Below are 27359 nucleotides of genomic sequence, written 5' to 3'. Positions count from 1 at the left end.
TCTCTTTCTCCTCAAAATTAGAAGTAGTGTGCTTCTTCTTCAGAATCCATATTGAAACTGGTACTAAACTCTGACACCACAAAATATAGATGTCAGTTGCTTCAACTGCAAGTGCGGTTTATATGACAGCAAGTTGACCACGAAAATATGGTTGCAAAGTGCAGTCAATGTGGCCACAATGTTGTGGTTGTCTCAACTGCAAATATGTGGTCCGTGTAAGGCCGAACTAATGCACTTGCTATCAGCATGTCCAGCATATGCAGTCTTGGCCTTTATCCATAGATAGAACGCGGCCCTGAGAGTGCTTTATTACCATATACGGCACTCTTACGATATTGGCATATTACGGTATTGATATTATGGTATTGAATTCGTTGTGGGCTCATACAAGCCAATAAGCGTGATCTAGTCCTTCTCGACTACCAGAGCAAGAATCAATGCAGAAGACTGTCGTTCTTGGTTCACTGCGCTTGCTCAGGGCACATTATTCTTGGATTCAATGATCACTTACCCCACGATGTAGGTCAGGGGTCTTCAACGTTTATGAAGCCAAGGGCCAACTATACTTTGATATTTGTTCGGTGGGCCGCAATAAAACAAAAACTTTTCATTACTAGCTGCGCTCCGCGGTTTCATCTGCTTTTTTCAGTTCCAGTAAGAATGTTGAAATAAAAACTAACAATAATATTTATTATTTAATTTTACAGTACTAAAAGTAATTGAAATTGAAATCAATGAGACGTTTGACATTGTTTATTCTTAACTAGCTTATCAATATTAGTCCCTATGGTGGTCGTTGAAATCCTCAAACTGTTTTCAAGGTGAATATCGGTGATTCTACTCCTTGTCTTCGACTTAACGTTTTTCATCCGAGAAAATAACTGCTCGCACAGGTATGTGGTACCAGAGATGTCACTTTCAGTGCATGGTCTCTTATCTTAGGAAAATGTGTAGTAGTGATGTATTTTGAATAGAACTCGAACAATTTGAATTTGTCTTTCAAAAAAGAGTTGCATTGTAATTCTATCAACTCCATCTGAACATCATCAGGGACATCTTCGACAGAAACATTGAATGGGCGAGCAAACAAATTCAAGCTTTTTTCATGTTTTCGGAAATCGGTAAAACGCGACTCGAATTGTTTTTTCAGATCCAGCAGCGCGGTAATATATTTATCCATGTTGAGAATTCGACTTGACGATAAATGTGGAAAATGCGTGGTCATATTATTTTTTAACTGATTGATCCACAACTCTTACTTCACTCCAAACGCTTTTAAAGCATCAAATAGTTCATGAACCATATTATCTTTTTCTTGCAATTTCTTATTTGAATCATTGAGATGTGCTGTTATATCAACAAGAAATCCAAAATCACTTAGCCATGCTTCATCACCAAACTGTGGAATAGCTTTAAACTTATTAAGCATAAATGCTGCAATTTCTTTTCGCAAATCGAACATCCTTTTTAACATTTTTCCTCTGCTAAGCCAACGAACATCACAGAAATAGGTAATGTCACCATATTCGGCGTCTTGTTCTTTTAAAAACTTCTGAAATTGCCTGTGGTTAAGACCTCGAGATTTGACGAAGTTAACGGTTTTCACCACAACACTCATAACGTCTTGAATATTAACTGACTTAGCACTTAAATTCTCTTGATGTATGATACAGTGGTACTGTATTAAAGAGACATAGGGATTATTTTTTTTTATTAAAGCAACAAGTCCTTCGTTTTTTCCAACCATAGATAGTGCGCCGTCTGTGCAAATTCCAGCCAAATTTGATAATTTGAGCCCATATCTATCTATGACGGAATTGAACGATTCCAACACATCACATCCTCTTGTACTGCCTTTCATAGGAAAAAGAGCAGCCATTTCTTCGGTAACGACAAAATTAACGTCAATGCCGCGAATGAACACTGCCAGTTGAGCGGTGTCAGTTATGTCGGTACTTTCGTCGAGTGCAATGGAGTAGTAAACAAATTGCGACACGCGTTCCTTTAATGATCCTTCAATATCATTAGCCAATTCTTCTACCCTCCTTGCGACTGTAACGCCGGAGAGACTTATTTTGAAAAAAAGTTGCTTTTGCGAGGGACATAAAACTTCTGCTGCGGCCTCCATACATTCTTTTATGAATTCACCGTCGGTAAATGGTTTTGACTTCTTAGCAATTTTCTCCGAAATTATGTAGCTAACTCTTACACTTGCTTCACAATCTTCATTTTGTTTGTGAAAAGAATTCTGTTGTTTTTTAAGTTGTTTCTTCAGAGTCTCCACCTTATCAATTCGTAATTGTCCTTGAAGATGTGCAAACTTACTAGAATGTTTTGACTCATAATGACGCTTGATATTGTATTCTTTCACCACAGAAACTGATTCATTACATACGAGGCAAATGGGTTTTTCCCCGACATAGACGAAAAGATATAAATCCGTCCATTTATCTTGCGTTTTCTACTTGAACTTGCTGCCATCACAATAATTTGATAATACTAAATCAAGTTACAACTTGTTTTAACGCACTGAACGAGCGAATGAGATAAACGCGTCCGAAGTTCTGTGAGATGCAAACCTGACTGACATTGCTTGCCGGCCGCGCGCGCCACTGCGTTTCGGCGACTTCCTCCACCCGCACACCGCACCGTGAGCCCCTACCTGCCAAGCGCGAGCGCGGAAATCAGTTTTGGACTACGCGCGTTTTACTTAACCTATCTGATGCATGAAATAAATAAAATAACATATATTTTTGAATTATATAATAGAAATAAATACATAAAGACATGCCGGGCCGCCAAGGATGCTGCCGCGGGCCGCATGCGGCCCGCGGGCCGTACGTTGAAGACCTTTGATGTAGGTAGTGAAAAGGCGGAGTATAAGCTGTCAAAGGCTACGAACAACTTTCATAACGCACTTATGAAATATCCACTAACCTATACAAGATTCGTGAAAATAAATGCAAAACAATCACAATGTTTAAACGGCAATAACTTGTTTGATTTATATGTAACACCCTATAAATATTTCATGTTTACAGCAGATGTCAAATTTGATCGCATATTGAATACCAGTATAAATTCCTATAGTTTTCTCGTCACTATTGCACGTGAAATGTACATTTTCATTTAGCGAATCGATTTTGAGAAATTTATTATTTATCAAGTCGCCTATGGCGCTTTGATCAATCTGAATAATTGTTTGAGATGAACACTAAGATATAATGATGCTTTTAATTTCCAATATTTTGAATGTTATATATCAGTTCAAATTATAAAGATATAAAACAAGCAAAACTTCATGAAAGTGTTAGTTCAAAAACACAAACGTAGCTTCTTTTTGAAATATTCAGGAATATTTGTCAACATACGTGGGCCTTCATTCACGAAAGCTTCTCTGACGCGTTGTTTCAGATTGCCTGGTATTTTTGGAAGTGTAAGAGTATTATGGAATATCTCAGCAATTTATCCCCGTTAAAAGAAATTAGGTGACGTCAGGTCGGGTGATCTTGGGGGCCAAGTTCGGAATCCATCCATCCATCCAATCCATCGATTTCGTAAACGAAAATCTCGTAATAGGAATTCAAAAATTTCATTTAAAAATTACATTCGAATGTTTTTTGAAAAAATTACACCAAACTCAAACATCTATTCATGCACCTGCAGCTTCGTAAGAAAGTATCATCTTTCCCACCAACCGAATTCCTAGAGTCTTTAAAGTCCACTAGATACTCGTTAGGGTTCTTATTGAATACTCTTCGTGAGCAGAAAAATAGTAGAATTGATACCCCTGACCGCTCTGGATTGAATGATTCCATGCAGTCTATCTTGTTGTGTTTTTGTAGATGTTATGCTGGGAAAATCCTCACTAGTTTACTCTGTAGTACATGCTCAAGAGGTAGCAAAAACGAACTTCAACTAGCGTTATCTGATATGACTGATAACCAATCCGTGCAAAGGTTATTGTTAAATTATCTGACAATGAAACTTTTAACAAGTGATGATCGACTGTATTGCTAAATATGCGCCAAACTATCCGGCTATTATAAGACAACAAGTAGGTATATCTGAGACATCAGTTAATCTAATAATAACACAGATGTTCTTCAAACATGACTTATCCTTTGACAAAAGCACCAAACTCTTACGAAAGTTCGAAATAGATGAAGACTTCAATCTAGCAGATCACTGTTAAAATCATCATGCAGTCATTGTTCACTGTGGTTCTGGCGTTGAATCTGGTCATTATTACGCATTGGTCGAAGACGAAACGGACTGGTTTGAGTTTGACGATAGTCGTGTCACTAAATATTTTGGCAATATCTTGAATTTATTGAAGCCTCAGGAGACACCCTACGTTTCATTTTATGAAAGAGGGGCCATTGACAGATCAAGATCTTCAGATGATATGACACTGCCGGTTTTTTTTGGTTTTTCTTCAGCTATAAAAGCATATGCGCCACTGGAATTAATCAAGTCGCCCCGGAGCGCCAATTAATTTTTGTTGTTGTTGTTGTTTCATAATTTCATAATTTGTATTTCAATTTTGAAGTATAATTCTCATACATTCACTAACCGCCTGTGTTAATTATGGATGATTCCAAAGATATATGAATTGAAATCAGAATAATAGCGTAAGATTTTGACATTCATAGAGATTTTCGATAACAGAGACTATAATAGCAAATACAGTTTTTTTGTGTTCTGTTACAGGTTTATTTTCAATCTGTTTTTCAAAATGAAATCTTCCGTTTCATCTAAGTAGTGTCAATAATTTCTTGAATGCATCTTAGTTTAGGTGATTCATGTTGGGAAATCTCTCAGCATGAATTTGTGATACCAAAAAATAGTTTTGACAACATTCTCCAAGGATAAAAATCATGTCAATCCTTTCTTCTTTCGATAACCTAGCATTATTGGCAACAAAATGATGAAAACAAGATCACAAACAGATGCAATCACTGATTACAGAGTTCAGAAGCAAACACTTATAAATAACCGAGAACTAAAAGGGAAAAACTTGTTAAAACATCATAGGGAATTTGATATAGGTATAATACATTTCTCAAAATCGATTTGCAGAATAGAAATATACATTTTACTTGGAAACGTGAAGAGTCAGCTATAGAAATGTATTTGGTAGGCAACTACATTTGACATCTGATGTGGACATGAAATACAGGGCGTTTCATTTAGATTAAACAACTTATTGCTATTTGAGGGTTGTAATTGTTTCGTTTCAATTTGTACACACCCTGTATAAATTAGCGAATATTTCACAAATGCGATATATGAGTTGTTACATATGTAACATTAAGCATAAATTTGGTTATGAACATGAATTGAAACTAATACTACATTTTCATACAAGAAGAGATATATCAAGTGGACTGAGCCTCAATGAAACTCCCTCTTATTTCGATTGTAGGGTCCCAAAATTGAATTATATACTAGGTATTTCTTTTAAAAAATAACAACTTTGATACGTTTTGTGTTTCTGGCACACCCTGTACAACATAGAAATATTTTCAGGATGTTACATTGATGAGTCCTTATTTATCGTTTGGATAATTTTCAAATCAAGTTTTTCAGCAATAAGGCTTCGTGTTGAATAACGTAAATAACCTTGTCTACACTAGCCATTGTATAGCAAAATTTCGAAAATTATTGATTGCCATTCTTTTCAACCAACTGAAAACTTGGTGCGATCTTGATCAATCCTGTTTGAGGTGATACTCAAACTGTATAATGGAAGTTGAAACTTCACACGAATGAAGGACACATTTCTGATTCTTTATATGATTCGAAATCTAACAGCAAATACAAGAGATAATAATATTGCTGCGTGGTTAATATAAAAAAAGAATTACGTACATAGCAAAAGAAGATATTGTGATTCTGAATACACTGCAAGTAATTGGAGATTTGGAGTAATCATTATGGAAGCGTCTCTACCACGGAAGCGACTGCAAGAAACGAGGATCGAGAAACTCATACGGTTCAAATGATCATTTGACAGAACGCCAAGTGCATGTCCTAGGGCATTATTGAATTCCACAAATCTTTATAATGAGTTGTTTCGAACCAAATAGGACTCTCAGACCGGATGAGCTGTTTCATTTTACTTTTTAGTAGTATATAGGAGAAAAAAGTGTTCACAATATACAGTGTCACCATTAGAGTGCGCACCATATGGGAAATTCTTTTTTTCGAAAAGTTTCAATAAAGTTTAACTTCGGCACTTTTTTGTGCTTTAAATTTAACTTAAAATGATGCGGCCAACTGCGACCCACTGACGTTCAGTGTTTGTCAAAATCAATTTTTTTTTGAAAAAAATTGAAAAAGTGCATTTCTAGATCGAATTTAACAAAAAGTTACTTGAAAGACTTGTGTCTACGGCAATTTTATATCCAAATGCCAAATTTTATGCAAATGGGATAAAGTTAAAGTTTTGCTTATTTTTTACAGATATCCCCTTTATTTTAAAAAACAAGTTCGGTTAATTGTCATCAATTCATGTATACATAACAAACTCATCATGGAGTTTAACTTTTCTGATACATTTTTACTTATACGGACATTTTTACAGAGAAATTAAAAATTTGCTATAAAAATTTTAACATGACTGGTGCAAAGTTTTAATCACTTGGCTATTTTCTTAAACAAACCTTTGATTTCGAAGAGGCAACAAAAAAAATGCAAATAATTTAGATAGAACTATTATTATTATTATAAATTTTAAACAACAATAATATTATAGAAAATACAAATGGGTACAAAAAATTACTTATTGATCTAAATGAGGTTGTCAAACACTTATAGCCTACATTTCAGTATGTCGTCCTCCACGTTCAATACAAATTATGGTCCTTCTACTAACATCTGTAACTGCATTTTTAATAAATCGGGGATTTATATTTGCACAGCACTCGCGAATGGTATTTTCCAGATGTTGTATGTCAGTAAATGGTCTACTTCGGTACACTTTTTGTTTCAGGTAATCCCACAAGAAAAAGTCTAAAGGCGTCAAGTCGGGTGATCTAGGTGGCCAATAATGTTCCCAGTTACGTCCAATAACTCTGAACATTCGTTGGAGGGACTGTTTTACAGCAATCGTGTGATGTATTGGTGCGCCATCAAGCTGATACCATAGGTCGTATTCAATATTTGAAGGCACATTATCTAAAATTTCACTGACCTCGTTATTTAAAAAGTTAAGATAACCGACGGATGACAAATTTTCCCTAAAGAAAAATTGATCAATTATTTGGTCGTTAAGTATCCCACACCATACATTAGTTTTAAAGGAATACTGATCACCACATTCAACTGTGAAATTGGAATTTTTTTGGGCCCACCATCGGCAATTTTGAGAACTTACCGTTCCATTTGAAGAGAACGTTGCCTCATCTGTCCATAAAATTTTATACGGAAGCTTTACATTTTCTTCTCTCTCTCCTTGAAACCAGAATGAAAACCCCAAACAATGAAAACCCCAAACGGACTTCAAAATCTCGTTCTTTCAATGTGTTAATGAATTTTGGCTTGTAAGGCCAAAATTTAGTCTTCAATAAAATGTTTTTTAACACTTTCTCACTTGTAATCGGTATTTTTTATAATATCGGTTATGCTCGTTTGCCCGTGTTCAATAACTTTTAAACAAATGTTAAGTTGGGCCTCCTCATTATATTTACTTGGAGTGTGCTTTTTCTTAAATTGATTTGCTACGGATCCTGTTCCTCTGAATTTCGACATTATCCTTGACACAGTGGTATGTTGAACATTTTTTCCTGGATGCCGTTCATTAAAAATGTTAGCTACTTGCCGGTATGGTGTATTCTCACCACATATTAAAACTATGTCTATTCTTTCCTAAAGAGACAACCGTATTGCAACAATAACTGTTAAAAATTTGACAAGTAAATCAACAACTTGACACTACCTTAGCATGCATTTTGTTTGTCAAGACCTACTTAAAAATTGTATTCAACGTGATTAAGCATCCTTACCGCCCTAGTTAGTGTTTATAAATAATCTGTAAATACTGAATATTGAAATTTCAATGTAATTTCAACTCTAGTAATTTAATCTATACTCATTACTGTTTTTGAGTTGTGTCTGCTTTTTCAAAATTGAAGGTACTGACGTTTGTTTAAGAAAATAGCCAAGTGATTGAAACTTCGCACCAGTCATGTTGAATTTTTATAGCACATTTTTAATTTCTCTCTAAAAATGTCTGTATAAGTAAAAATTCATCAGAAAAGTTGAACTCCATGATGAGTTTGTTAAAATAAAGGGAATATCTGTCAAAAATAAGCAAAACGTTAACTTTATCCTAGTTGCATAAAATTTGGCATATGGATATAAAATTGCCGTAGACACAACTTTTTCAAGTAATTTTTTGTTAAATTCGATCTAGAAATGCACTTTTTCAATTTTTTTCAAAAAAAAGTTGAATTTGACAAACACTGAACTTCAATGGGTCGCAGTTGGCTGCATCATTTTGAGTTAAATTTAAAGCACAAACAAGTGCCGAAGTTAAACTTCATTGAAACTTTTCGAAAAAAAAGTTTCCCATATGGTGCGCACTTTAATGTTGACACTGTATATCCAAAAATCAGAATATTAACGAGTAATTGAATGTTCGAAGGTGGTTGACAATGTTTCGTGGTTAAACAAAAAACTGAAATAGCAACCAAAAAATGAAAAATTCAAATATTAATCGAAGCTGAAAATTGAAAAATTAAAAAATATTATTAACAAAAAATGAAAAATCAAAATTGAAAGATTCCAAATAATGGAATAAAATAATCGAAATTGTTGTTTTCGGGTAACCTTTTTATTTATTTTTTTTTTCAGGGATTTCAAATCACTTTATATTATATTAGACACATCATCATCAGTCCGAACTGTAATTGAATATTGAAAGTATGAATGAACATATAAAATGATGACTAATATTGACAAAACAGTCTGAATATGAAATGATATTTCGTGTTATGAGTTCGTTAGGTGACATATTACAGTACGAGATTTTTGACAACGGAATACAAACGAGCACTGTAATAACATCTGACATTCTTCTAGTTTTTTAACTGTTTTTTTTCTCCACAATCATTTTGTTAGCCATAAACAATATGATAAATGTAATTTTTTCACGAGCTACAGCACATTGAAGGAAAAATCATCAAAATCAGTTCATATTTGACAAATATAAATATTGGAAGATATGCCTGTACTGCAATATGGATTAGTCTCAGACAATGGGCTTATTTCATGCTATTGAAAATGATAATGGTTTACTTATACACTGATCGAGTTAGGGGGATATTATACTTATCAAGCCTAATCGGTCCTAAGATCTCTTCATATTTGCAGAAAAAAAATTCGAGAAACAGGAGTTCAAATTGGCCGCGTGCCTGTTGACCAATAAAATTGATCGTGTCTCCAGCGGTGTTGCCAAGTGTATTGGTTTTCAATAACCAATCACAGAACTGAAATATGGTGATCCAATTTGATAGACGCCATTTTTGTTGTTATTGTTGTCAACTCGGTGTGAATACAACTGTTATAACCCGATTTGTTTGTTACAAGTTTCTAACTGAAGAACGTTTTCTTCCAGGTAGGTCTCGGCGTTATGTTATATCACTTATCGGCAAACAATCAAGTTATTTTACCGGAGCCGACATTTGTGTTGGTCAATAAGAAATATTTTCTTCTAATAATATATTGCTGTTGAACAAATTGAGGATTCTAGAATAAATTGAATGAAATTTGAAATGAATCTTATGTATAAACTTATATACTAACTATAAATTTTTATAATGAAAGCTCTAATCCAGTTTTTTTTTGATTTCCATAACTATATGTATGTTATGTATAAAATCCTAGTTTGTGTAAATATTTTGTGATCTTTCGATTTTGTGTACGGATTTTAGATATAGAAGTTATTTCCAACCATAATTTTCGTATACATTTCATTTCATGTGAGGATTTTTTTCATTAATTCAAACTTTCACGGGTTCACATACAATTCCATTATTGAAATATTTATGATGTCAACACGAAAATGTCTTCTACCAAAGATATTTTTAATAACGTTTTTATTGCGTTTTGTGTTATTTGGATCTCATGTATGATTAATTCTTCCTTCCAAAGCATGTCTTTCACTTGTCTCTTAGATTTATGACTGTGGTTTTACTTTGAATTACGAATGATTCAGAAACTGTTTATACGATCCATGAATTTTACGATTCAGCAATGTTGATTATTTGTATTGTTCCTATTGGTCAATCGAACAAGAAGAGGAACTAGGCCCGTGACGTCACGGGCCTGGAAAATTCGATTTTATATAATTAAATATGGAAAAACAACGGTGTTCAGTCAGCTGAAACAGAGTTCACTATTTTTCATTTTGAAATTACCATCTAATGAACTGTAATCTAAAAATGGAGAAACAAAACCATCAAGGCTGATCATCGAGTCTTATCCTTTCATATCTTAAAAAAATCTGAAAGGAATTTGCATTTCCGTAAAACTGCCCTATAGTATATTTGATAATAATTCTTTCTCCTTTTATAAAGGTACAGTATCACAGTGTTTTCATTGCTCCATTAGAGACGATATATAATGTACACAAAGCATGTTTTCTATTTTATGAAAAAGAATATCAAACGAACGCGAACCCTGAATAACTTTGATAAAATTGAGGTGAATAACTAAGGTTAAATGGTTGAACGTTTTTGAAAGTCAGCTATTCCAAAGCATTACATGAGTGGCAGGTTGTTATGCATATTTTCAAATAATGAAGTTTCTTCGAGAAACTTTCTAGTAGAACTATTCATTTTTTTTCAGAAGAATCTCCAGTATTCATTCGTATAAAAGTAACTGAGCAGTAGAATATTTCTTTAATGAATTGTTGGTTATTTGGATGTTCATCGTATTGATCGTATTGGTTATCAGCTTAGAGCAAATGTTAGCAAACATAGATGGAACTTTATTTTGGAGGATTTGAAACTTCTTGGTTTCTGAGATCCGAGTGATCCGCAGTTTATTTTCCATTGGAACCCATAGATTTCGTACATCTCTATTGAAGTTCTGAGATATTAATGGATGAGGAGGATAACATTTTCCCTTCACGATAGAAAACAAAATCTGCGATTATTCAAGATGAAGGCGGAACGTTGCTCAGCAACTTCCACTGCAATGTTACTAGATGAAACCAGAGCTCAAAAACAAAGCATTCATGATTTATCACCAAAGGTTTAGATTTGTAGGAGTGAATAATTTTCTAAAAAATGAAGTTTTTGACTTTCTACTACTCCTTGATACAAAAAATGTGGGAATCTCCCAAAGGAAGGAAGAAAACTATCAATTTAAAAAAAACTCTTCACAAAGGTATATAGATCATGTAAATAAGTAACTTTCAGACACAAACTGGAAGAAAAATCCCTTGCGAAAGAGATATTTTCATATGACCAACGAATTACATGAAAGAAAAATACTTTCGAATCAAATACTTTCATATGAACGCTGAATTATACGAAAATACTTTTCTTCAATTCGTTTGTATTCCAAACATTCGTAATGGAATCGAGTCAGGATTCCTACACAATATAATGAATGAAAGAAGTAAACTTACACTTACATGGAACACTGTCATGCTCACTGGTGAACATCCGATGTTTTGCCGTAAAACACTTGTCTTGGGGAACTTCAGTACCAATCTAAATATCATTATGAGAAAAAGCACACAATTCATTCATGAAATTACAATTTCATGTCACGGAATGAGTTTAATCTACCCATGTCATCGAAGAAATTATAGTGACATTCATTTGCTCATTTGATTAAGTCCAAGCAGAGGAATCTTGTTCAAATGGATGGAGTAGAAGAGAGCCAAAAACTGCACCAGACTCGGTCTGAGATACGTGGCCTTCAAAGAAGCCCACAAGAAGCTCTCTGCGATACGTTGCGATACGTTGACGACACCTCCATAGTACGGAATCATGAGAATACAGAACCAGACACCTTTCTGAAGCATATCAACAGCCTGAAACTTTACATCACCTTCACAATGGAAAAGAAAGTCCACAATGAATTGCCAGTTTCAAATATATTGGTGAAAAGAACTGACAGTAAGTGAAAACATCGGTATACCGAAAACTGACTTACACAAGACATTATCTGAATAACGAATCTAACCACCATGAATCTACCAAAAAAAGAATCATCACGACTCTAGTGAATCGAGCTTTCGGGCTCTGTGATACGAAGACAGGTCTCGTGTAGAAACTAGACATAATAAAAAAAGATTATCAACGGAGTGAGGGTGAAACAGACTTCGACTGGGAAACAACTAGATCCTCTCAAGGAAGAAAAGCTGTCACAACCAATGCTTGCCCCCTCCATCCGTCATAGGTTGTCGAAAAGGATTAGAAGAGTTGGGTCAAGTACAATATTAAAATCTGCTGATATTTAGTTTATTTCTTTCTATTCTGTGGTCATTCTCATCTTTTATTTTGATTATTTTATTGATTTCATTGTATTTTCATTTCACGTTTATTTATTTCTACTCTATGGTCATTCTCATCTTCCAGCTTGATTATTTTATTCTATCAGTTCTATTGTATTTTCATTCCACGTTTAATTGCTTATATATAATTGATTTTTCAGCTATTCATTCCAATTTCATTTGTTATTTCCGAACTAGTAAAATATTCCACTCTCATTATCGCAACATGGTTTCATCAAAAAGAGAAGCAAAGAGTATTCTCTGTGAATTCCGGAGCATTGTAATGAATCATCTGGATAACAACAAATTCGTGGTGGGCTTATTTCTTTACTTCTTACCTTCTTTCGATTGCATCGATCATGAACTATTTATTTCTAAGTTATCGAGATACATTGCCAGGAGTGTACTCCCGCACTTCCTAGAGTATTGAATACATCACATGTACCTCAAGTTCCACAAGGCACGATTGGGACCTTTTCTTTGTGAAGTTTATCTATGAAGTATATCAGAAGATATCTCAACATGACTAACAACCTGTTACGATACCTCTACTTCATACCTGTCCAGCAGCATAAAAACCGCTCCCGAACAACAAAGTTATCAGTTTTCACTTGGATCTGAACAAAGCAAGAACGAGAATTGGGGGGTCAGGGAGATTACGACCCCCTCGTCAAGTCACGTAATTTCAGTGTCGAGTGGAATAATAATATAGTTGATATGATTCCAATTTTGCCACGATTCGTCTCATTACCTCACATTTCTGATAGCATAACAAAACTTGTACGAATCTTTAATAAATATAATAACAATATTGTAATAGTCCTTTCAAAGAAGTCAATTTTCACTGAAGTTAAGGATGAAATTCCTTTCACTTTTCAATCTGATATAGTATACTCTATACCATGTCAACATTGTAAAGATAGACAAATTTTTCAAACACCATGTTTTTCATATACATATACATATAAACGTCACATTGCAAAGATAAACATTTGTCAAACACCACGTTTTTCAAAAGACCCTATAACTATTCAGAACATAGTATGTTGACTACTCAGAACATAGTATGAATTTTCAAAAGACAACAATGTTTTCAAAAATAAAAATACAGCAACGAGGCTTTTCCAAGAGATGTCGTTCATTTCTCAATCAGATAACTATTTGAATGAAAAAAAAGATTTGAATCACTCAAGTGAAATATATTCTTTGCTATTATTGAATAGAAATTTCCAAAGTTTCTAATATTCAATAACAAATTCAATCACCAACTGCGAACTCGTGTCACATCGTCCAGGTCCAGGTCTAGGCACTGATGGTGAATCCGCTTGTTTGTTTCTGTCCCTTTTTTGCAGCCAAGGGTTGTCTATCCTTCATACTCGGCTGTATCGTACTGACGGAGACCAAGTAGCCAGAAACACGTGTCTGCCTGCGGTTTTCCCAGTTTCCAATGGGTGATTGTCCAATAGTTCTTTCTCATTGAACATTACCATATGACTCAATATTAATCATTCTTGTTGTTTTATCTTGAACTCGGATGTCACGTAAGTTGTTATAGCTGCACTTGTTATTAAGTTGGGTGTTGTCACCGTAATCACAAGGTATTTCGACGATGACACGAATTCGCAGTTGGCCCCTGATGGTGAATCCGCTTATTTGTTTTTGACTCTTTTTCGCAACCAAGTGTTGTTTATCCCTTACACTTAGCTGAACCGTACTCACGAAGGCTAAGTAGCCAGAAACATATTTCTGCGGTTTGCCCACTTTCCTATGAGTGCTTCTACAATAGTTCCTTTCCATAGAATAATACCATATGAGGTGCATCAAATAATAATCTACTTGCTATCATTTCCAGCTTACACGGTCTCCCCTTATAGCCAGCCACACACCTAATGTGGCTTTGAGTATGATGAATTATTTATGTTTCTCATCAGATAGAAGTGATGCATTCATTGAACTGAGTCATTTTCTTCGAATATCGAATGATGAAGAAAAAACGGGTGACGTATCGTGAATAATTTTTTGAAGTCTATAGTCCCCAGCCAGAAAAATCTTGTTAAATATTCCTAGTATCGCAGGAGCGAATCGAAATGATGCCGTGTCAACTTCCGAAACATAACATTATATTCTTATAGTGAAGATGAGAAGTCTTGTTCAACCTTTGTGACGAGACATCACATAAGGTTTCGTTCAATTCAACCATGCAAAACAAATCACGGCTCATGCCTTTAACAGCTATTTGTGAAAAATCCGCCACATAATTTTTGTTTCACATACTTATGAGACTGAACTCAAAGATGAAATTGAAAAATTTCTTCAATGATTGGAAAAAATCAGGAATAATTTTTATATTATCTTGCAGTTAGTAAAAAAAATAATGAAAGAGGCGTATTCAATTGAAAAATTGCAGTTATAATTATTTCTTAACGGTAATACCCTTTTTCTGACTTCTCACTTCTCCGTCTGTATAAAAAAAATTGGAAAACTTTTTTCCCCGGAAGTTTTCCATAGAAACTTTTTTCTTGATGAATGAACATTTCAAAAAAAAATTGCTCTTTTAAATTCAAACCATTTTCTTCCAATACTATTCAGTGAGCAATTATTTTTTGTTCGAGGGTCTATTTTGATCAACAACCTTGTGTTTTGAGCCCAATTTCCACTCAGAAATAAAAATAAAAAAAATGGTATTATGTCGGTAGAATTCATCATAAGAAACCTTCTTTCCTCCGAAGATTCTCTTTTTGATCACATATTTTGAATAGTTTTCGAAGTCAAAGAATGTAAATTTTTACGGTCGGAGATAACTGTTTGAAAGCTTTTTTCCGGGTACCTTGACCTTGATCTGCAGGTTCTTATGCCTGACGTTTTGTTCCCGAAGCAGAAACTTCAATGCCTCCTATGCCTCCCCCTGAGTTGAAAACTCCTCCACACGGTTACTGTGTGCAGAACATCCCATCTCGTCCATCCACCCTCGCTTTTCTGGAGTGGTCCTCAACTTACTGATGGGCACTTCAGCAAAATTGACCTCTTTTAGTTGGAAGTCAGCCTTCAGGTGCTTTTACTTTCTAATATTTTCTTTGATTCCATCATGATCTTCCTAACTGAATATTTGCATGGGATACCCAAAAACTAACCGAAGACGAATGTATTTATGTCGCGAGCAGTTTTGTTTCTCAGTGAATCTGAAAATGAGATGAATTTTAAATCTAGTTAAGAAATTGTTATACTTACCGGAGCCGCCTGACAGCGACTCTGGTTATGCTTCGTTGGCCTCCTGTGTTTGTCCCTCTCTCGGAATCTGGAGTCATCCCTGTTCAGTGCATTGTGTAGATCGTTTCGCGCTGGATTGTCGTGTGCTCGAATTCTGTCAAACGTGTCCTCTGCGTGTTTTTTCATGTTTGCGTCTACGTAGTGTATGCGGTCGTATGTATCCTGGAATATGTACCTATTCGGTACATATCTCGGAGCGTTTACGGCGGCCCTTACGCACGCGTTCATAAACGACTGGATATGTATGTGGTTGTGCGCTGGTCCATGTTGCTTCTTCGACATATTATTGGTAATTTTGTCGGGCAGATCCCGCTATTTCTATTATCTGCCGTACGTGAGACCTGAACATTAATTTTTTGTCAAGGTTGCTCCCAGGTATCTAGCTTCGTTGGTCCACGGAATCTCTTGTCCGCTGAAGGTGACGTTTCCTTCCGGGTGTACCATCCTCCGGATAAACAGTATTGCCTGACTCTTGTCAGATTTTATACTGATCTTCCACAGGTTGTCCCATTCTTCTAATCTCTCTGCCTGTTGCTGCAAGTATCTGGTGACGTGCGCTTGGCTTGTTGATCTCGCCAGCAGAGCTGTGTCGCCCGCATTGAGCGCCAACTTGTTAAAGTTGTTCTTCGGTTTGGGCACGTCTGCTGTGTATGTCAACCTCTATCGAACGCCTTGGAGACGTCTAAGAAAATCGCTCCGGTGTTGTATCCTTTGCCGAGGTTGAAGCCTTCCGTCGCAAATTCTACTACCCTCAGAACTTGCAACTCTGTCGAGTGTTCTAATCTGAAACCGAACTGTTCGTTTGGTAGGATCCCTAGTACGTTGGTTTGATCCTCTAATATTTCCGGGATGACACGTTCTGACACTTCACTTGAGGAAGGGGTTAATCTGATTGGCCTGTGGTTATCGGGGAATAGGTGGATTTCCTTTGGCTTCGGAATGTGGATAACTGTCGCCTCCTTAAACGGGTACGGAAAGTGCTGCAGTCTGAGTATATCATTTATAGCTGCTATACACTTTCGTGGTAAGACTTTCAAGGTCCGGTTTGTTATTTGGTCTGAGCGTGGGACTTCCCGAGTAGCTAGATGTCTTTCGATATCTTTCACTTCCTCGGGATATGTTGATGCCAGGGGTTGCGCGTTGTCCCTTCTTTGTTTTCTGAGTCTACGTACCGTCGTTTCCACCTGTGTCTCTATTTCTTCTACTTCGTCCGTGAACGGGACGTCGTTGTCTCTACACTGTCTTTCGAAATTGCCCGCAAATTCTTTCACTTTGTCTAGGTTCGTGTAGACGATTCCTTAGCTTTCGAGGTTCTCCATGCGGATGTGTTCGGTGTTCAGTTCTTCCAGACGGGTTATCCATTGTTGATTTCAGATTGCTTTTAGTTCTTCTCACAGTATTCTGCCGGCTCTTTGCATACACCTTTTGTTCATTGGTGCGCGAGGTCGTTGATATTGCCCTTTTAGACGTCTTCTGATTCTAATGAGCTCCATCGTTCTTGGTGGAAAATGCTCTTGTAAGTTGAAGCCCCGTGCGCTTTTTTTCCATTGTTTGAGTGATTCATAGCATTTCAGTTTCACTCTGACCGCTACTGCTTCTCCTATTTGTATCATGGGATGCGGTAGTTCTTTTTACTCCTTATCATTATCTCCTGTAGTGCCATGACGTCTATGTCTGGTCGTGATAGCAGTTCCAGTTCGTTTCTCCTGTTTGTGAAACCGTTGATGTTCCACGAGCCCATCAACTCTACAATTCTGAAATTCATCTCTGGTTTTATATCATCATAGGTGAGCGTGGACTGATTTCTCTTAATTGGATCACCGGACCTTATTTGTGTACAATTAAGGAACAGGTAGCTAGATTTTAATGATGGTCATTGCCTGTTCTTTTCTACTGAAATTATCTTTGTGTTTTTGAATTGCTTTTCTGTATACTGTGATACCTCGGACAAACCGACATATCAGCTGTAACCGAACATGCTATCAAAAAAAAAGAACTCATATTATCTCTTTAGGAGATACAGTTATACTCGATAAAACTAGAAAATACTATACAAGGGTACATAAAGAGCCAATAGATATTCAAGAACACAGAAATAATTAAATAGAGAAGAAGAGCCAATGATCATTATCAAAATCTAGCTACCTGTCCTTAACTGTACACAAACAAGGTCAGGTAATCAAATTAAGAGACCAGTCACGCTCACCTGCGATGAAATAAAAGCGGAGACAAATTCCAACATTGTAGTTTCTGTGTTGGGAACAACGGAAACAATAACTCGAGCACTTCGACTATTACCGCATCGCCTGTGATAATGACTACTGCAAATGACTACTGACCAAACGTCAGTAATAAAAACCTGCAGACCACGACTATGAAATCAAAAATCCAGAAAATAGCTTCTACATAATTTTTGAAGTATTTGAAAAAATGAAAATTTGTTTCATTCATTTCATACATGTTTTCCCTATATTATTGGAATCGAATGCAAATCGGCATCTGAATGATCGTTTGATATTTTTGTTCAGAAATAAATATTGTTAACAAACTTCCATCCATGATTTAAATTATGAATGTCAAGGTGTCACTTCATTTTTTCACTTTTGTATTATTCTGAACAGACATTTTATTCATTCAGCCAGCCCATTTCTCAAATTTAATCTTTTTCTTCACACTCCGAATATTCATTTTATTTCAGATTACGATGACTTCAAGTTCACGAATGATAGAATCACCGTTTTCAATGATTTACACAATTTTTTTTCAATTTGAGTTGTAAATAATTCGTATTCAACTTCGGTTCTGAGAGTTTGTTTTTCTAATGTCATTACCGAATCCAATTTTATTAGTTTATATTTTCATTGTCTGATATTATACAGTGCATTTCGTAAATGTCTTCCCCCTTTTATTTTTTGAACGGGTCAACTCAAAAAATTGAAATTTGGGATAATGAAATTATTGCATGAATACTTTTTTCTAAAGTTAAATTAACAGATGAAACTTTCGAAATGACGACTGGGCGTCATTTCAAAAAAAATTGAATACAAAGGGGGGTCTTGTGACAAATCATTTTGAAGCTTCTGACGAATACTTCACAACCCTAGAATATGAAGTCAACATCTCACCAAAAAATGGCGAAACATTTAATAATTTCCTGAAGACAAACACATTAATATTTATATTTCTATAAATATTCTTTTTTATCTGCCATATGACAATTCCAACAACCCGATAAGGTTTGTTAAGTAATTTTTTGTTTATAAAAACGACAAAAAATGTCAGTACGATAATGAACATCATTGTTCAGTTGGAATATTCTCATTCGGTTTTCGGTTTTACTAGTAGAAAGGTACCACGTCAACAATTTCTAAAATGGTCAATTCTCGTCCATTGAAAGACAAATTTGAAGCGAGGCCGAAAGGACTTTCAATGGACGTTTTTCGAATCGTCCTATCTGTAGAAAATATTTGAGGAAACTTGTATCCAAATTCACAGCTACCGGTAGTGTACATAACAAAAAGCCCTAAGGTCATCCGTCCATGACGGAAAAGCAGCAAGTGCAAATAGTTGGTGAGATGGTGGTAAATCCAGAACAGTCTACTTATTCCGTCGCGAATGTTTGTGAGGTGTCTCCTTCTACTGTGTGGAGACTTTTGAAGATAAATAGGTATCATCCATACAAAATTAAAATGGTACACCAATTAACTGAAGATGACCCTGATCGAAAAACAGAATTCTGCGAAATCATGACGGGAACCATTGCAATGCATCCTACCTATTTCCACAATATTTGGTTCAGTGAAGAATGTACATTTTTCAAGTGGCAATGTTCACAGACAAAAATGCCGTTATTGGAGTGACACCAACCCTCTCGTTTTCTTAGAAACACATACCCAATATCCAGAAAAAATTAACGTTTGGGCAGAAATATTGGGAAACCATATATTATAGCACCTCTATTTATTGATCAAAATATAACAGGGGAACTGTATTTGAATATGCTGAAAACTACTGTTGACCCTCTCATCACTGAAATCATTGAAGCGATTCCTAATGAATTCGATATGGATAGTGTATTCCAACAAGATGGATACCACTTTTCCCGGTCGTTGGATTGGCCGTCGAGGTCCTACAGAATGGCCAGCCCGCTCGCCAGATTTGACACCTTTGGACTTCCTTTCATGAGGCTATGAAGCAAAAGGTGTACGAAACTGAATATGCTTCAATATTGGATATACGGCAGAGAATAATGAATATTTGTTGAGATATTGACGTCACTGTGTTCGAATATGTTCGGCGTGAAATATCGAACAGGCTGTTCATATGTCAAGAAGTTCAAAATAACCATTTCGAGCATCTTCTGAAATGAATTCAAGCTTATTACCTCATATAATGTAGTTAAATGTCAATGTATTCAGGCAATTATTAAAAGTTCTGTCATTCTGTAGTAGTCAAAGATGTGGACATTATATTCTAGGGTTGTGAAGTATTTGTCAGGAGCTTCGAAAAAATGTTTCACAAGACCCACCTTTCCATTAACTTTTTTTCCCAGATGGCGCCCAGTCGCCATCTTGAAAGTTTCATCTGTCAGTTTCACTTCAAAATAAAGTATTCATGCATTGATCTCATTATCTCAGATGTCAATTTTTTGAGTTGACTCGTTCAAAAAATAAAAGGGGGGGACATCAAAGAAATGCACCGTATAAAATGATTTGGAATCCCTGAAAGAACTAGTAAAAGAGAAGAATTGAAAAAGAATAGCTGGAAATAACAATTATATTGAGCAAAGAAAAACATGAAATGAAATAACTGTGAATTGAAATACAAGTGAAAATAGAACAGTTGAACAAAAATTAAAAACAAAAAGATAAGAGATTCCCAGACAAGTTACTTCACGACGTTTCGATCAGTATCCACAATTATCTTCGGGTGATGACTGGATCAATTCCTTCGCGAGATGACTATTTATGAGTCATTCGAGTACTTTTACTTATATCTGCTCTACTTTTTTTCCCCTTCACCGGTTTAGTGAGAGATGACCGTTTTGCGGGAGTTGGCCATTATTCGCTTGATTATGGGTTTCCATATGGTACGTATCTCTACGCTAGCTCAACTGAATGCATTGTTGGACAACATGTATGCAGCTTCTTCCTGTCAGCTTGGGACCACTCGGTGTTATGTTGATGGTTCCAAACATGCTCTGTAATTCCTGATTTGCTGAAGGAGAAACAATTGAAACTTCGTGAAAGAACCTGACTAGGAATCTCTTAACTTTTTATTTTTATTAGTGATTTTTCTTCAATTGTTTTATTTTGACTCGTATTTTATTTCGCTGTTATTCAATTTCAGGTATTTTTTTGCTCGATATAATTGTTATTTTCAGCTATTCTTTTTCAATTCTTCTTTTTTATTAGTTCTTAAAGGGATTTCAAATCATTTTATATAATATCAGACAATGTAAGTTCGAACTAATGAAATTAATCATGAAATATTGTCAATCACCTTCAAACAAACCAAATCCAATGTTATATTGAAATATTTTCTCATTTTCGGGAATCGCAGGCTCACTACCGATATTATTTTCAATTTTTGCCCATTCATAATTCGATATTGAAATACTGAATGAGTTTTACGTTATCATTCCTGCTCAGAATCTCATCTTCTAATTAATTACTCATGCAGCATATTCGAAATTATTTCTAAGATAAGTTCCGAACAGAACTGAAACCAAACGCATGCTCGAGCAAATAACTAGTGATACAAAAAGAAATAATATAATTTTGAAATCAGAAATTAAAATTCCAACTATTTTGAGTTGTGCTATTTTCAGCGATAATTCATTATCAGCAAGAAAAATTAAAATAATGAACTTTTTTTACCACTGGCATTCACAAATGAATACAATTGTTTATTGTGTATTTCATCAGTTCGGACTTCCATTGTCTAATATTATATGAGTTGATTTGAAATCCATGAGAAAAAATTAACAAAATTAAAAAGATTACCCGAAAATAACCATTTTATTAAACAAAAAACTGAAATTACAAAGAAATAACAAACAAGCAACAATCAGAAAGTTACATCACGACGTTTCGATTGTTAGTATACACAATCGTCTTCGGGTGATAATTGGACTCATTTCTTCGAGATCTGACTATTTATAGGTCATTCGAGTGCTTTCACCTATCCCCTCTTTCCTCCCTCCGCTTCATTGGTTTTTAGCGGGAGATGACCGTTTAGCGGGAGTTGGTCGTTTTTCGCTTGATTAGAGGTTTCCATATGTTACGTATCTCTACGCTAGCTTGACTAAATGCGTTGTTGGACAACATATACGCGGCTCCTTTGAGTTTTCTCCTAAACCAATGTTCCTCTTTGTGGATGATTTCAGCTTGAGCCCACTTGATGTTATGTTGATGAGTCCAAACATGCTCTGCTATTCCGGATTTGCTGGTTTTTCCTCGCTGTGTGTGTTTCTTGTTCGCATTGCTGAGCATGCAAACTTTCAATGGCCTCTTAGTTTCACCGCACTCGTAGGGTGCAGTTTGCTTTTGGAGACCTGGTTTTTGTGAGGCTGCTGCGGATAGTGTTCCCAGATCTGAAGCAGGTCCTGATGTTATACTTGAACCCAATCCTCCGATAATCCCCTGATGTAGGGAAGTACAAGTACTGGTTGTGGCGGCTTCTCTTCCTTGTGGAGCTCTTGCTGTCTTCTAGCTAAAGCCTGTTCTACCATCACTCTGGAGTAACCATTCTGTTGAAGGTCATTTTTGATGACATATTCTTTCCATGTTGTTTATTGAACAGTTCAGCGGCTCTCATAACACAACGTCTATTTCCATAGTAGAGTTCAATCAACTCAACCTTCTCTGCAGTTGTGTAAACCATTGTTTCTTTAGCAACACTTTACGGCACTCACTACTGGTAATAATGTAGATATCACTTTCAACACATCATCTCTTATCAGAAAAGAACTGAAGAATTAACAAAAAAGTAGCGTAAGAAACAAGTAAAAGAGTTCCAAATATATATATATATATATATATATATATATATATATATATATATATATATATATATATATATGAGCCGTGGCGTACAATAATTTGTTGCTATTAACAATATTGAAAAAGTTAATTATGGGAAAGAACTCTTCAAAATACGTCCAAGATCTTTCAAACGATGTGCGACTCGCCCCCTATTCCCTGTAATTGGGGAAAAAACTGTCCCCTTCCCAATAAAAATCGACCTGTCTGAGCATTTTTTGCGGATTTGCAAGATTAGTACCCAAAACCTCCATGTGTTTTCGATGGCCCACCCTGTTCATCAATTCATTCTCAGCAAATTTCTTGATGTCAAACTTTCGTGTACTCCCACTGAAGAGTAACTCAAAATGTATGCTTTTTCCCATAGGTGACTGCTTTGCCTTTGTAATCCTTGAGGAGAAACTCATCATGACCCATCATTTACTTTTTGACAGTAGCCACACTGAAGCCAGTAAAAGAACATTTTGAAGTATACTAACAATTTGAATAATAATCAATCAATTCTCATTATTCTTTTATAAAAATAGGAGACATTGCTCTGTTTAGAAAAATATTATATTTCTGTTCCAGTACAGAATTCGTATCTCATAATCATTTCACATTGTGAGTTATTAGGCGACCTCAGCTATTTTAATCAGAGGTGTTGACAATTTAGCTCGTCTAGAAAGTAATTTATTTGAGAGGGTGTAATGAAAAGAGCTCGACTTCGTCAGAGTAATTTCTGTATTTTCAGCGAATGAGCCCAAAGCAGCGTTTGTTCTGCATGTTTCCAGCTTCAAAATAAAGAATATCCATCGATCTTTCTTGGTATTTTTCACTTTCCACAAACTGAAAAAATATAGAAAATGTGATGGAAAACTTTATGAGATGAATAGAAAAAACTTTTCAGTTCACCCCGATAAGTTATTGCGTAAATTCCAATTATTCAATATTGAAAAACTTTTTATTCATCGGTATGTCGAAGTTGTTGTTTACCTTCTGGAACATTCGAAGTAGTACAAGGTGTTCTCTGATATCAGTCTGTGTTACAATTTCGCTTATCCACAGTTTTCTTCCTGACGCGTAGTCAAGTGCGAGCCATTTCTAACAAGCTGTTCGAAATACACTTTTCCCCTCACGTTTCTCAAGATTATTGGGCAATCATTTTCATCTCGTTCCATTCAACTTGAAATTCGCCGTCTGATTCTGACGATTCTGATCATGTTAATAATATATTTCTGTTATAATCTCGATTTTCATTATCACGCACTTCTAATGCCCTTGAAGTTTTGCTAATATAACTTTCACCCCACAAACAAGGTATGTAATTTTTTCATCTCTCTTTTATGTTGTTGAGTTTTTGTGTATGAGAATAGATATCAGGAATTGGTTGTTTTCAAGGAGGTTCTATTTTTATAACTATTCACAATCAAGATCATCTTTTCAGATGATCCTAGAATATAAGGTATAAGTTAGTTGTCAGTGGTTGTTGATTCTGTAGTTGTTGAGTTGATGGTTGTTCAATTAGAAGTGATGTTTGTAGCGTCATTTGGTTTTCAATCGACTGTTCGCTTGTTTATCGCATTCATTGTTGAATCTTAAAACCAATCAGAAAAAACGTTCACTTCAAGGACAGATATTAACAGTGGTAATTATTTTTGAAAATCTACAGTTTCATTCTTAATCGTTTCTGTTCTGTTATAGAAACAACCTGTTATACTTTTTTCAAAAGTTACCTAGTGGTTTTATCTGTAATAACTTTTTCAAAATCACATTGAGAAAAAAGTATCACCAATTCAAGAACCACCAACTCAATAATAATTACTGCGGCATAAGCCATTATGGTTTAGGCAGAGGCACTAGCACAAATCATCTCATTATTCATGCATATATTTGTATCGCTGTTAATATTATATTATATTACACTCCTCCTGATTCAACAACCACTGGCACTTTTCACAATTGAGGTTATATCTTATATGAAGAAAGGTTGGTTGGGTAACAGGACCATTTTTTTCTTGAAATAACAATTATTTTTTTGTCGAAGTCTCGAATTAACTTGAATTTTTCTTCAGGACTCGAAATACCAAATTTCAGAAACAACACGAACACAAGACGATATGAAACAAACGAATATATATCTCAGAACTATCTGAAGCGGTAAGACGAATTGAAAATTAGAACTTCTTACAGAACAACAAATGCACCAGGATCTGTACTCACACATACTAACCACAACAAACGACTCAGAATAAAGAACAAAAAATTTCAATTAAGAGACTTTGGAAATGCTTGAGAATAAACATCGAGAATAAAATTAACAGGATCGAAATTGTCAGAACACATTTTGAAATCAGACATTGAACATCGAGTTGAACGGAATAAGACAAAATTGAATTCCAAATAAACGCCATGAGACAATAAAAGCGTATATTCTGATATCTATAGAGCAGCATTTTCCAAAACTCCTTTGTCTTGAAAAAGATATGGAAAGTGGCGAAATTGCAACAGACTGATATCGAATGTATAGTATTTATATAGTGCCTTCATTTCAAAACTTCCCACTCCTAGTACTTCGTTTAGCAGGGAGAATTTGCCGTAGGCAAAAAACACGTTAATTTAGATATCGAAGAAAAAGTTTAAAACTAGTGCCAGTAGTATTTTAGGTTTAACCCACACTTGATAATTTTAAATGGCACCCCCTATCTTGTAACACATCTTTTTATAGATTTTGAAAATCCTCACTCAACCCCGTTTACAAAACTGAAATTAGTTGAACGGTTCTTGTAAAATAGGGCAAAAAGAAAATTAATTATAACAAAATGCAAAAATTTATGGAACCGCACTGACTCAATAACGGTATGTTTATGTCTCTTTTTTACACAAAGTTTTTTGCTTTAGTGAGATGAGGGCAAACAGTTGCTTCTTGACGTCAGTTACAATTAAATGGTGAAAACATTTATCAGAATTAGTTATTCCTGATTTCAAACTGTTTGTCAAGTGGTATTAGTTGCACTGACAGTGATACAAATTGTAATGGTGTACACTTTACAAGAAAGAACCTGAATTATTTTATTTATGGTGCTGAAGATAGGTGTGCTCGTAGGACAGCCCGGGTTTTTAATGAAAGGCATGCAAGTCAAAATGTGAATCACCGATATGTTCTAGACCTTGTTCAAAAATTTGAAAAGACCGGTTCTGTGTGTAACAAAGCAGTAAAGCAGCCGAGAGTTCTTACGGAAGCCGCACAGATTGAGATTTCAGACCAATTCGCCGTTGAGCCTACTACTTCAATTTCGAAAATTGCTAAGTTAGTAAATATTCCAGTTGGTTATATACACAAAGTTTTGAAACTAAACAACACTAAAAATGAGTATTCTTCAGCAACTCAGTGAGGATGACTATGATAGGAGAATCGAATTTTTTGAAATAATGACTGCGAGAATTAAAAATGACCTGAATTTAATAAAGAATATTTGCTTCAGTGATGAATCAACTTTTTTTCTTAATGGCTTCATAAATAAGCATAACTGTAGATACTGGGATAATGAAAATCCACACTTGTTTCGAGAGGATCATATGCAATATCCACAAAAAATAAACGTCCGGGCTGGAATTCTGGGAAACGAATAATTGGCCCTATTTTTATTGATGAAAATTCAACTGGTCAATTGTATTTGAACTTATTGGAAAATGTGATCGATCCACTCATAACACAGTCCTTAGAGCGCCAAATTGATGAAGAAGACAACCCGCTCTTGGATGAACAAAATCTACATTTTCAAAAGGACGGCGCACTGCCACACTACGCATTGCATGCTCGACAGTGGCTTGATCAACGGTATCCTGACAAATGGATTGGCAGAAGAGGTGCTCTGGAATGGCCGGCGAGATCTCCGGATTTACCTCCATCGGATTGCTTTCTCTAAGGTTATTTGAAAACAATGGTATACAAATATCCCCCGCAGGACATTCAGGATCTAAGACACAGGATTACTGACACAAGCAGACAAATTAATAACGAAACATTTACAAAAGTCCGACAGGAATTCGAGAATAGATTTTACTTTTGCTTAGCTACCAATGGTGAACATTTTGAACACTTGATAAAGTAAGGTACATTTATTCAATTGCAATAGCTATTATTTTATTTTTTATCATAATTAATTTTCTTTTTGTCCTATTTTATGAGAACGGATCAACCAATTCCAGGTTTCTAAACGGGGTTGAGTGAGGATTTTCAAGATCTTTAAAATGATGTATTACAAGATAGGGGGTGCCATTTAAAATTATTAAGTGAGGGTAGCTAGGGGTAAGGGGGTTAAACCTAAAATGCCACTAGCACTGGTTTTAAACATCCCCCTCGATATCTAAATTGACGTGTTTTTTGCCTACGGCAAATTCTCCCTGCTAAACGAAGTACATAGGGATGGGAAGTTTTGAAATGAAGGCACTGTATATTATTTGAACGTATTTTATTGTTAGAAGAATTTTTATACTATTTTAATATTTTTTATATACCATTTTTACCTTTTTGGACTTGCATTTATATTAGG

At 35.3% G+C, this 27359-nt stretch overlaps 1 protein-coding gene across 1 annotated transcript; it reads right to left on the bottom strand.

The window, feature by feature from the left end:
- Positions 1–1255: 1255 nt before the first annotated feature.
- On the bottom strand, positions 1256–14311 carry LOC111508641 (general transcription factor II-I repeat domain-containing protein 2). The gene is made up of 2 exons (XM_074183787.1): positions 14002–14311; positions 1256–2304 (listed from the first exon to the last, which is right to left on the bottom strand). Exons 1-2 carry the CDS (start codon positions 14309–14311, stop codon positions 1256–1258), a joined length of 1359 nt encoding a protein of 452 aa, XP_074039888.1.
- Positions 14312–27359: the final 13048 nt, after the last annotated feature.

The sequence above is a fragment of the Leptinotarsa decemlineata genome, unplaced genomic scaffold, assembly GCF_025532065.1.
Source record: "Leptinotarsa decemlineata unplaced genomic scaffold, Ldec_3_MD MMD2_tig00026345_RagTag_RagTag, whole genome shotgun sequence".
NCBI lineage: Eukaryota > Metazoa > Arthropoda > Insecta > Coleoptera > Chrysomelidae > Leptinotarsa > Leptinotarsa decemlineata.
The sequence above is the reverse complement of the archived record's forward strand: the minus strand, read 5'-3'. Positions and strand labels throughout refer to the sequence as shown.

Coding starts and splice junctions, on each gene's coding strand:
- LOC111508641 (XM_074183787.1), bottom strand. CDS start 14,311: ATGGAAAGGAACTATTGTAGAAGCACTCATAGGAAAGTGGGCAAACCG. Junction 2,305..14,001: donor GATTAATATTGAGTCATATG/GTAATGTTCAAT, acceptor CACATCTTCAAG/GACAATTACGAATTGATAAG.